This window comes from Pelodiscus sinensis, chromosome 6, assembly GCF_052426305.1.
Source record: "Pelodiscus sinensis isolate ZL-2025 chromosome 6, ASM5242630v1, whole genome shotgun sequence".
Lineage (NCBI taxonomy): Eukaryota > Metazoa > Chordata > Testudines > Trionychidae > Pelodiscus > Pelodiscus sinensis.
Window position 1 is genome coordinate 106,375,114 of NC_143057.1, and position 12,258 is coordinate 106,387,371.

The 12,258-nt window shown below is 41.8% G+C and overlaps 1 protein-coding gene across 4 annotated transcripts in view; it reads left to right on the forward strand.

Annotated features, from left to right (window-relative positions):
* The window catches only part of CPLANE1 (ciliogenesis and planar polarity effector complex subunit 1), a 170,529-nt gene that overhangs the window by 74,080 nt on the left and 84,191 nt on the right, over positions 1-12,258 (forward strand). For all 4 annotated transcript variants that reach the window (XM_089779416.1, XM_075932522.2, XM_089779415.1 and 1 more), the window contains exons 23-24: positions 5,005-5,166; positions 5,332-5,440. In XM_089779416.1, coding sequence (XP_089635542.1) covers positions 5,005-5,166; positions 5,332-5,440 — 271 coding nt within the window. The remainder of the gene's footprint in view (positions 1-5,004; positions 5,167-5,331; positions 5,441-12,258) is intronic.

Sequence of the window (12,258 nt, forward strand, 5' to 3'; positions counted from 1 at the left end):
AGACAAACAAGAAAACATTTACAAATATATTAGCAGCAAAAGGAAGTCCAAGGACAAGGTAGGCCCATTGCTCAATGAAGAGGGAGAAACAACAGAACATGTGGAAATGGCGGAAGATTGGTGGAGACTGGATGCCTAGCATAGTGAATGCTAGTGCAAATGGGGTAGGTTTAGAAGTTAAAATAGGAAAAGAACAAATTAAAAATTACTCAGAGAAATTAGATGTCTTCAAGTCACCAAGGCCTGATGAAATGCAACCTAGAATATTCAAGGAGCTGATAGAGGAGGAATCTGAGCCATTAGCTCTCATCTTTGAAGACTCATTGAAGTCAGGAGAGATCCAGAAGACTGGAGAAGGGCAAATACAGTGCCCATCTATAAAAAGAGAAGTAGCAGGGAATCTACAGACCGGTTGGCTTAACTTCTGTGCCAGGAAAAATAATGGAGCAAATAATTAAGGAATCCATTTGCAAACATCTGGAAGATAAGGTGATAAGTAAAAGCCAGCATGAATTTGGAAAGAACAAATCATGTCGAACAAATCAATAGCTTTGTTTGGCTGGATAACCAGTCTTGTGCATAAAGGGGAAGCAATAGAGTGGTATATCTAGACTTTATTAAAGCATTTGCTATGGTCTTGCATGACCTTCTTCTCAATATATTAGTGAAATACAGCCTAAGTGGGGCTACTATAAGGTGGGTGAACAACTGGCTGTGTAACCATTCTCATAGAGTAGTTATTAATGATTCACAGTCATGCTGGAAGGGCATAACAAGTGAAGTTCCATGGAGGGGGAGGGGGTCACTTTTGAGACTAGTTCTATTCAGTATCTTCATAAACAATTTAGATAATGGCATAGAGAGTATGCTTATCAAGTTGGCAGATGATACCAAGCTGGGGAGGTTTGCAAGTGCTTTGAAGGATAGGGTCATAATTCAAAATGATCTGGACAGACTGGAGAAATGGTGTGAGGTAAACAGGATGAAGTTTTGTAAGGACAAATGCAAAGTACTCCTTAGAAAGTGGCTCTCTATGAAGGAGTACTTGTTGTCCTAGTGGACCAGCAGCTAAATATGAGTAAATGGTCTGACATTGTCTCTCGCGCCTCCCCCTCCCCCCCCAAAAAAAGGAAATATGATTCTGGGATTCATTAACAGGAGAGCTGTGAGCAAAACCCGGGAAGTATTTCTTCCATTCTACACTACACTGAAGAGGTCTCAACTGTAGTATTGTGTCCAGTTCTGGGTAGGAATGTAAGCAAGTAGTTGACGACTCTCATCCACCCCTGCTCCTCTGTATCCAAGGCAGTAAGTGAAGGGGAAGCAGGAGCCAGTGCTGCAGGGAGCCAGCTTAAAAGCCGATTCCCTCCAGTACCATATCCAAAGTGCTACCTGCCCCCCACTGCTGCTCCCTCTACAAGAGGAAGTGGCACGGGTGGGGGAGCAGCGGAGGCTGCCATGAAGCAACCTCTGCTGGCAGCTCTTAGTACATTTAACTGCAGAGTTGGAGGGGGGGGCGGGTTAGCTCCTGGACCTGGCACGAGCCAGGACTGAACCAGACTTGCTCAGTCCCAGGTCATGCTGACTCTAGAAGCTATCCCTGCTGCATCTCTGTAGTTTAAATGAAGTAGGAGCCCGGCTGCTTGCTGCCTGCCAGGCTCTTACTACATTTAAACTGCAGAGCTGAAGTGGTGGTAGCTCTTACACCTAGCATGAAGCAGGACTTGAGCACCTTCCCCATCAACTAATCGTGTAATCGGTAAATATTCTATTGATTACATTATTAGTTAAATACCTGCTTCTTAACATCCCTAATTCCGAGTACCACATTTCAGAAAAGATGTTGAGTAATTTGAGCAGGTCCAGAGAAGAGAAATACAAATGATTAAAGCATGACACATCTAAAAGGGTGTTACAAGGAGGAGGGAGAAAAATTGTTCTCCTTAATGTCTGATAGGACAAGCAATGGGCTTAAATTGCAGCCAAAAAGGGTTAGATTGGAAAGTAGGAATAAGGTATCTTCCGGAAAAGGGCTTATTTTCCGCAAGATTCCGTCTAGACTGGTGCTTTTCTCCAGCAAAACCCCGAGCCGGAAAAAAGCGGCAGCCATGTTCATGCAAATGCCGCGGGGGATATTTAAATCCCCCGTGGAATTTGCAATTCTGAAGTGTCTCATTAGCATCCCTTTTACAGAAAAGGGTGCCAGTGTAGACACAGCCTAGGAGAAACTTCTTAACTTTCTGGGTGGTTAACTACTGGAATAAATTCCCTAGCGCCATGGTCACCAACCTATTGATTGCAATCAACTGGCTGATTGCAGGAGCGTGACCAGTCGATTGCAAAGTGTTCCAATACCTCTCCCTCCCTCCACTCTGAAGAAGGAGCCTGCTGGAAAAATGGAGGTAGCACTGGATTTTCGTGGCATGGGAGGGGGAATCAGGAGACTGTGCACCAGATCCAGCATCTTGGGAAATACACACTATCACTTATTTGCACTGTAGTGTTCAGGAAGTAGATCTCTTGTGTAGACTGGTCTAGGCTGAGGTTGATGGTGGGATGGAAACTGTTGAAATCACGGTGAAATGCTTCCAGAGCCTCCTTCCCATGGGTCCAGATGATAATGATGTCATCAGTGTAGCGTAAGTAGAGGAGCGGCGCTAGTGGACGAGAGCTGAGGAATCGTTGTTTTATGGCTGACCTGGAACAACGCTTCCTGTCACACAGGGAATCCATACGAGCCACCTCTTGCATAGAGGGTTATGAATTTCCCTAAGAATTACTGGAGGAAATGCATACAGTTACAGTTAGTGTACTGTTTCCTAGGGTACATCTAGTCTGCAGACTTTTCTGGGATACCAGAGGTATCCCGGAAAAACTCTGGCACGTTGAAGGAATGCATCCGCCTTTCCGAAAAAGTCAGAAAAGCGGATGCATTTTGTCGGCATCCCTGTAAACTGCATTTCGCGAAGAAGAAGGGATGTTTTAAAGAGGGTTTTTTTCTGACATTTGGCCCTGTGTAGACGGGCCAAATGTCGGAAAAACCTCTTTCTGAAAAAAAGTGGAAAAAATATGCAAATTGTGGTATGCAATTTGTGGATCTTTTTCCGACTTTTCTTTGTAGAGTAGATGTAGCCCTAGTCCACCTGTAATGAAGATTGTCTTTCTGGTTGTTATAAAACCAGCCAGAGGAGTAGATAAGGTGGTGGCCCCTATGGCCAATCCATTTTATAGTCTCTTTCACAATGGTAAAGTTTCCGTGAGATTACACTCAAATTCATTTCTAAAGTAATCTCAGTATTCCACCTAAATGAGACCATTCACTTACTTTTCCCTTTCCCAAAGATGTATGCCGTTAGTGTGGTAGGAAGTTGCACACTCTGATTTTTCCATTGAGCTTTGGCATTCTGCCTGCAAGGGACTAAATCCTTTATGAAATCACCTAAATGATTTCTATATAGAATTTAGAGACCTTCGCTAGAAGTAAGAAAGAAAGCTTACCTACCTTATAGTAACTGGAGTTCTTTGATATGTGTGGTCCCAAGCTATGTTCTTCTGCTCAGCCTCTCTGCTTCCCCTTATGTGGTACCTTATCCTAGAGGTGTTCACAGTAGAAAGGTTACTGGAGAGGCAACAGTTCATGCCTGTCCCTTACGTCCTTTGGTGCCTGAAGAGGAGAGGGGCATAGAAAGCAAACCCTGCTACCAAGAATCTTGTGGTGTCATGTGCATGAAGTACATATGCACCTGCAGTGGTCTGCAGACAGGGACTGCTCATTTTAAAAATCTCTACCTATTCCAAGATAAGTAACCTTTCTTCTGAAACAGTCAATATCCAGTGCCTTACTGTGGGCCCTTGAACAAAGTATAAATATTCTGGTTTTATTTACTATTTTATACAAATTTATCTTTTCAATATTAACTTTTGTTTTCTTTGTGCACAAAACATTTTGGCTTCATTTATAACAACTGATATATAATTACTGTTACAGAAGACACAATAAATGCCATATGTTATCAGATCTCTCTCTTCTTTTGTCTTCTCTTGAGTCATGATGCTGGAAGATAAAACCTTGATTTAAATTGAGGCAAACTTTTATCCTAGTTTCTTTGAGCACCAAGGTCTAAGCTATGTTAATGTGCCAAATTAGCTTCATGCACAGTAAGACAAAATTTGCATTTTTTCAACCCATCTATGATATACATTTTAATGAGTTCATTAAATAAAGAAAACAGAGTATGGAATGTATCACTGTAATTGCTACCAAAAAAAGAAAAAAATGTCCTATTTCTTTTGATTTATGTCTTTAATTAACCACATTAAAATGAACTAATGTCCCAGGAAAAATAACATATTTAAGATGTATAGCATAATTGACATGGACAGCATTATTCTTTGGTGACTTATATTAATAGAATAATTATGGCAAAATGCCTCAGGACACCACAATATCTTAGAGTAACATTGCATTAGCCTACTGAGTGAAACAGAGTTCTTTCTAGGAGATCACAAAAGTATGCAACAAATTTCCAGAGATCGTATTATAGAACAAAACTGATCCATCTTAGTTGCATTCCAGTTATTCACTACAGTATCTTGTTTCAGAAGTAAAAGTTACGTGCACCTAGGAAACTTTGCTGAAATATTTTTTATTTAGGTATTACCAGTTGTGCATTTGCTATGCTTAACTTTAATCTCACAGTACTATATTTTTGAGCTGGTTGATACCAATCTGTAGGATTTGCTGCAGAGTGATTCGAGGCTCTCTCCAGCAGAGCCAATAATTATTTCCAGAGCAGTAATAGATTTTGGGATTTTGAATGTAAGATAGTCAATGGATTCAAGCTAGCTAACACAGAGTGCTATCTCTAGGCCATTGAGCTACTTGCTTCTATTCTTTGCTCTGTATATTTGGTATGAAATGATGACAATTGCCTATAGATTATATATTTATCTGCAATTTTTCATGTAAATCAGATAATATTTATCTGACATTCTCTTTTTTAGGACTGCAAGAAAACTGAATATGATGCCCATATAGTTGAGCACAGTCTCAATGCAATGGAATGGGCTTGTCGCATGCTCCCTTTTGCTAGGTTCATGAATGTTGAGGAACTAGTTCAAGATATAATTCTGAGCCTTGTTGGAGAATTACCTCCAATCAGAAAGGTAAAAGAAATCTAAAACTTCAAAAGACATTGAGAATGACAAGATTGTAGCTTCCATGCAAATGTTATTTTTAGAGTTCTAAATAATGCAAGTTTTGTTGGCAGTTTTACTATGTGTTGTTTTTTCCCATCAAAATGAACCTTGAAACTGATATATTTTGTACAGGTGGCAGAAATTTTGGTGAAAGCATTTCCTAATTCTGAAGATGTAAGAGTTCCTTTAAGGGATAAATATCATGCACTTCAGCAACGACTTAGACACTGTATTGTCAGAGGTAATGTACATTTTTCCTCAGGAAATAGAAAATGGGCTTAATGACTTTATTGTGTTTTTAGTTGTTGTTATGAACAATAATACAGGTAACATTTCTGTCCTATAGATGAGACATTAAACTATTGCCTTTTGTCTAGATAGTAGTTAAGAATATCACAAATTAAGTTCAATGGTATGATTTTCAAAAGAGGTCAGTGTTAGCGTAACTTTTCTCCCTTTGGCAATACTGTAGTAACATTGTTAACCTCAGTGGGAGCAGTGTTAGCCAAACACTTGACTCTTTTGAATATTCCATCATGGTTGTTTGAGCTATCATTGAGTTAATGGCTACTTGTTTTGTGTCCATGATCTTTAGTGTGATGGCCGAATATTTAAAGCAATTTTTACAGTACTGCATATAAACGCTACTACTTTCAAATTTCTTCATTGTTTACTTTTAAGAATTGTCCTTACAAATAACAGTAAAAAGTTATTAATCTAGATGAAGGATCACATGCAGCTTCTTAGAGTGATTGCTCATGTCTATTATGATATATGTTTGCATATGCTGTGTGCCAAATTGTTGGAAAACTTTTTCCTAGCAGTACCTGTAAAGTTAGCTGTGGGCACCCTCTGTGGTGACACCTCACAGTATTGCCTATATACCCCTGCTGATCCGACTCCAACTTCAATTCCTTCTTTCTGCTAGTGAAAGTCATTGGAGCTTCTGACTTTCTTGCTTCGCAAGTACTTAGTCCCTAGCAAAGCTTTCGTTTGTTGTATAGATTAGTTGTTTGTAGTAGTTAGTTTAGGGTTATTTCCTCCTCTTTCCCCTCCGCCCCCCGACTCAGAAATAACTTCCGCAACTAGGCACAGGCACACGGAGCCAGCTCCAGCACCATGTGTGTCAGCCAGCCTGCCGGCACCTAAGAAGGCGCAACAAAAATCTGAGTGGGCACGGGATGCCAGCTAACATTCTCTCCAACTTCATCATCCCCATTGCCTACACCGTGCTCACTTCCACTACAATTCAGTGGCACCAGGCACAATATACAGGGGCAAGACAGGTATTATAGACCAGCCTCCTCTTTATCGCCTGCACCTCACCAGCCTTCGCCACGACAAGCTCACAAAATATATGGTTCCTCATCACTGCCCCCTTCTTCAAGGGGATCACATAGGTCACCCTATTTTCCAGTACTTTTGGTGCAGCACATGATCATGAAGCGTGTTTTCATCCCAATACTTCTCTCCTAACAGATTGGCATACTGACAACACAGGCATGCATACCATTGCAACTATCCTTCTCATTGGTCAACACATCACCATTACAAATGACTGGCATACCACGCGCCTTGCTGCCTCAGACATTTCTCTGTACACAGATCCACAAGCTCTCCCACACTGCTACACAGGCAGGAGGTCACAGAGACATCCTTCACCTACATCCCGCAGCTCAACAATCCGAATCTGAGGAGAGCCAAATATCTGAAATGGAGGAAGATTAGCCAGATATTTCACCGACTGACCACTCCTCCTCATCCCCAGATGAAGCCGTTATCCTGGATGATCAGTCACCACCAGATGACCTGAAGCAGTTTCAGGATCTCTTTAAAAGAGTGTCTGCTAGCCAAGACATGCAACTAACTGAGGTACAAGAGAAGCAACACCGCCTTCTGAAAAACCTTCTAGCCCTCCCAATATGCAAAAATTGTGATTCCAAGAGATGAGGACATTATGGAGGCTGCCAGACCCCAGTGTCCATGCCTCCAATTAATAAGGTGTAGATTAAAAAGTATTTTGTCACCCTGAAGGGCGCTGACTTTTTATTTTCCCACTCACAACCTAACTCTTTGGTAGATGCTGCTCAAGAGAGATTCAGGCTTCCACAATACAAAAATATCTGCCGATAAGGAGAGCAAACTCAAGGATCTCTTTGGAAGGAAGGTTCACTCCTCACCAACCCTGCTTCTCCACATAGCTAATTATGCAGCCCTGCTGTACAACCACAACTTTGGCAGCTATACCACGCTCATGGCCCTCATCAAACACCTGCTGGATTAAAAGAGGCCAATATTAAAATACATTGTCCATAAGGGGTATGCTTCAGCAAGAACATCTCTCCAAATAGCCCTTGATGTGGCTGATGTGGCAGCTCGTGCTATGGTGACATCGACAGTTACGAGGAGGGCCTTGTGGCTACAGTACGCTGCGGTCCCCCATGAGCTGCAAACGAAAGAGGAACACTACCCTTTTGATAAGCAAAAATTATTCTCCAGAAAGACAGATGAGGTTCTACACTTGACTAAAGACTCAAGAACCACCCTTCGTACCTTGGGTATGTACATTCCACCATAAGTTCCAAAGACATTGTGATTTTTCATATTGAAGATACCAGCAGCAAGACTTCAGCCAATCTAGAGCAAGACAGCGGCCTCAGAGGAGGCATCCTCAGAACAATCATAACTCGAACCAGCAGTCTAAAAAGCAGCAGGTTTGAGGTCCTGGTCGAGGGCTTGCAGAATTTCCCCTTGCTGAGTCACCCCGAATATTCCGCCCCAACCTTCCACCATCGTTTGAGACCATTTCACCGTTGCTGGGCCGCCATCACATTGGATTGTTGGGTCTGGAGATGGTAACATCCGGCTACACCATTCCATTCACAACACTACCCCTCACTTCTCCACTCTCCCTCTCCCTCTTCAGGGACCCCTCTCATGAAGATTTACTGAAAAAGGAGGTCTATCAACTTCTCAACATTGGAGCAGTGCCCGAGACTGTGCCTGAAGAGTTCAGGGTCAGGTGCTTCTGTTCCCACTATTTCCTCATAGTGAAGAAGACGGGTGGTTGGAGGCCTATTCTAGACCTTTATAGTTTGAATCAATGCCTTCAGAAACAACGATTCAAAAATAGTGACTCTATCATCCATAATCTAGTGTTAGAGAAAGGAGACTGGTTTGCAGCCCTCAACCTGCAAGACACCTACTTTCATATCACTATACACCCCACGCACAGATGATTCCTATGCTTTATGGTTGGATCAGAGCACTATCAGTACGGCATCTTGCCTTTCGGCCTCTCATCAGCACCCAGGGTGTTCTCAAAGACACTTGCTGTTGACAAAGCATACCTGCGCTGACAAGGAGTTATGATCTTCCCTTACCTTGAGGTCTGCGTAATAAAAGGACCATCCACTACAGATACACTCCGTATGATACTAATAACCAGACAAATGTTCAAGCTTCTCGGTCATATCCTCAACAAACACAAATCAACTCTGACCTACACGGATCCTAGAATTCATAGGCGCTCAACTAGAGTCTGCTACAGCAAGAGCATACCTACCATTACAAGGGTTCCAAACAATCCAGGACCTTGTATTCGCAGTCACAACCAGTTCTACAGTGTCAATACTTACTGAAATATGGAATCACTGTGTTTGTCTGATATGCTGTTTATAAGGAATTTAATGTCAAGAGACACTACCAGTCGAGACATAGCATATACGACAAGCTAACAGGGCGCGACCGCAGTGAAAAGTTGAAGCAACTTGAACCTGTTTTAATGTCACAACAGCGATTTTTCACAAGAGCCCGTGAGTCAAATGAAAATGCCACAAGGGCAAGCTATGAGGTGGCAACATTAATTGCTAAAAATTGCAAATCTTTTGCTGAGGGTGACTTTATCAGAGAATGCATTATGAAAATGGTTGAGAATATCTGTCCCAAGAAGAAGCAAGAGTTTGCCAACATTTGCCTGGCTCGTAACACTATAGAACGGAGAATTGAAGAGATTTCATCAGATATTAAGAGACAGTTGACGTCCACAGGAGTGGATTTTGACTTCTTTTCAATAGCCTGTGATGAAAGCACGGACCTATCTGACACAACTCAGTTGCTGATTTTTATGAGAGGGGTGGACGATGAAATGAATGTGACTGAAGAGCTTCTTGACCTCCAGAGCCTTACGGACCAAACAAGAGGAAAAGATTTATTTGTTTCTGTTAGTTCCACCATAGATGACATGAAACTGCCTTGGAACAAAGTTACTGGGATTATTACTGATGGGGCACCTGCAATGGTTGGTGAACGAAGTGGATTATCAACCCTAATCTGTAACAAGGTGATCGAAGAAGGAGGCAAAGCTATTAAACTCCATTGTATCATTCATCAACAAGTTCTCTGTGCTAAACATCTCAAATATGATCATGTTATGAAACCGGTGCTAAAGACTATTAATTATATTCGCTCTAAAGCCCTGTGCCACCACCATTTTAAACAGTTTCTACTGGACATCCAGGCTGAATACGAAGATGTTTTATAGCACAACGATGTAAGATGGCTCAGTCAGGGGTTTGCACTGCAGCGTTTCTACTCTCTCAGAAAGGAAATCGGAGAATTCTTGGAAACAAAGGGACAACCAATGCGAGAACTATCTGATTCTATTTGGCTGGGTGATTTGGGGTTTCTAGTTGACATAACAAAGCATCTGAATGTACTGAACACGAGTCTTCAGGGGAAAGATGCAGCGGTGAACCAGCTTTATTCACACTTCAAAGCCTTTGGAACAAAGCTGCAACTTTTCATAAGGCAGTTGTCACAAACACAGCCCAATACCATACATTTTTCAGCGTTGCAGGAAATAATGAACAGTTTTCCACAGGACAATATCAGTGTGCAAACGAGCAGGTATGCAGCAGACATCGCATCTCTGGCTGGGGAGTTTAAACGGCGCTTTCAGGATTTTGCAGCTATTGAAAAGGAGATCAGCCTTTTCTCCTCTCCATTCTCTGTTGACCCTGATGATGCTCCAGATCAGCTGCAGCTCGAGCTCATTGAGCTGCATTGTGACAGCGAGTTACGCAGTCGTCACCAACAGCTGTCTCTTGTGAACTTTTACCGCCAACTGGATAAGAGCCGGTTTCAAGAGATTCGAACATTGGCTAAGAAAATGCTGAGCTTGTTTGGCTCAACATATATGTGTGAGAAGACATTCTCTGCTCTGAACTTTAACAAGAACCGCGTGAGGACAAGACTAAGTGACGCACCTGCGTGACATTTTGCGCATCAAAACCACTGCCTTTGAACCAGACCTAGCCTATGTGCTGCAGTCCAGATCTCAGTTTCACCCTTACATTAGTGCAGGCAAGTTTTTTTTTTCAATTGAGATGAATACATTGTAAAATCTCAGTTAATGTCAGTTGGTCTAAATCAGTTATAAATATATTTGGACACAACATGTATACTTGGTGTTATGTTCCTGTTCATATTTTTTGAACTTAAAAGTTGACAGACAACGTTTATTACCAATAATATGTAATATACTTTACAGTGTTCCTGACATATATTTCAGCTTCCTGGATTTTTTTTCATCTGGCCTTCAGATATGAAAGGCAGAGTGATTTAACACCTGTTTAGATTTGTCATCCATGTGACGAAATGAAAAGTATGCCGTTTGCAATAAACTTTGCATAAAATAGTTAATTTGCATTTTATTTTAATGGTTCAAAGAATGTCAGGCAAAATGATCGGCCCTCACGCATGTTCACTTCATCAAATCTGGCCCTCTTTTTGAAAAAAGTTTGGACACCCCTGCTCTAGGGGATGCCTTTCTCCTCAACTGGAGAGGCCCCCTCTTATATGTTTTTCCTCCCACTCTACTCATTCCCAGAGTCCTCAAGAAGCTCAACAGAAATGGGGCAACAGTCATTCTCATAGCCCCATTTTGGGCATGACAGATGTGGTTTCCCTATCTGTATCAGATGTCTCCTCAACCACCCTATCATCTCCCCAGATATCATGACCGCTTAACCCAGAACAACAGAACCCTAATTCATCCTCAGCTCCATGCATTACAATTGACAGCATGGTTCATTGTTGGTTCAAAGAAGGGGAATTCCACTGTTCAAACCAAGTAAAAGATGTCCTCTTACGTAGCAGGAAACAATCTACTCATTCCACTTACCTCCAAAAATGGTTCAGATTCTTTTATGGTGCTCTGATAAATGGTTAGATTCATACACAGCACTTTTACATGAAATACTGGATTGTATCCTGCTTCTGAGGAGAACTGGACTGGCTCTTACTTCCCTGTTAAGTACATTTTGACAGCAATCACTGCTTTCCATAAATCAGTTGATGGTTGATCAATCTTTGCACATCCTATCACTAAGAGGTACCTCAAAGGCCTTTTGAATTTATACTTGCAACAGAGATTACCACCACCAACATGGAACCTGGAGCTGGTTCTAGAATACTCTTACCCATGCTCCCTTTGAACCACTAGCTACTGCTCTACTATCAACTCTGATGATCAAAGTTAGGTTTCTACTGGCCATTACCTCCACACGCAGATTTGGGGAACTGGTGGTCTTAATGGTAGTGCCATCATATACCACATTTAATAAGGACAAGGTTATATTGCATCCACATCCCTCAAGTCTGTTTAGACTTCCACATAAACGAACCAATTGTCCTTTCATCCTTCTATCCTAAGCCACACGTAAATAGTCGAAAGGATATGCTTCACACTCTGGACGTGCACAGAGTATTTGCTTTCTATATAGACAAGTCTCGATCTTTTCATGAATCAGACTGACTGCTAATTTCAGTGGTGGAACATTACAAAGTTGAACCTCTCTCATCACAATGCATCTCCAGACTTAGTTTCCTACATAGTGAAGTGCTATGCCATACGAAATAAACCATTTCCAGAGTTTCGCAACCTTTTTTAAATAAAGTACCCCTTTAAAAAAAATTAGAAATACCCCCAGTACCTACAGTTCTTCTTCGGGGATGTCCCCAGGGGTGCTCCAGTATGAGTGCTGGGCTTGCCCCGAC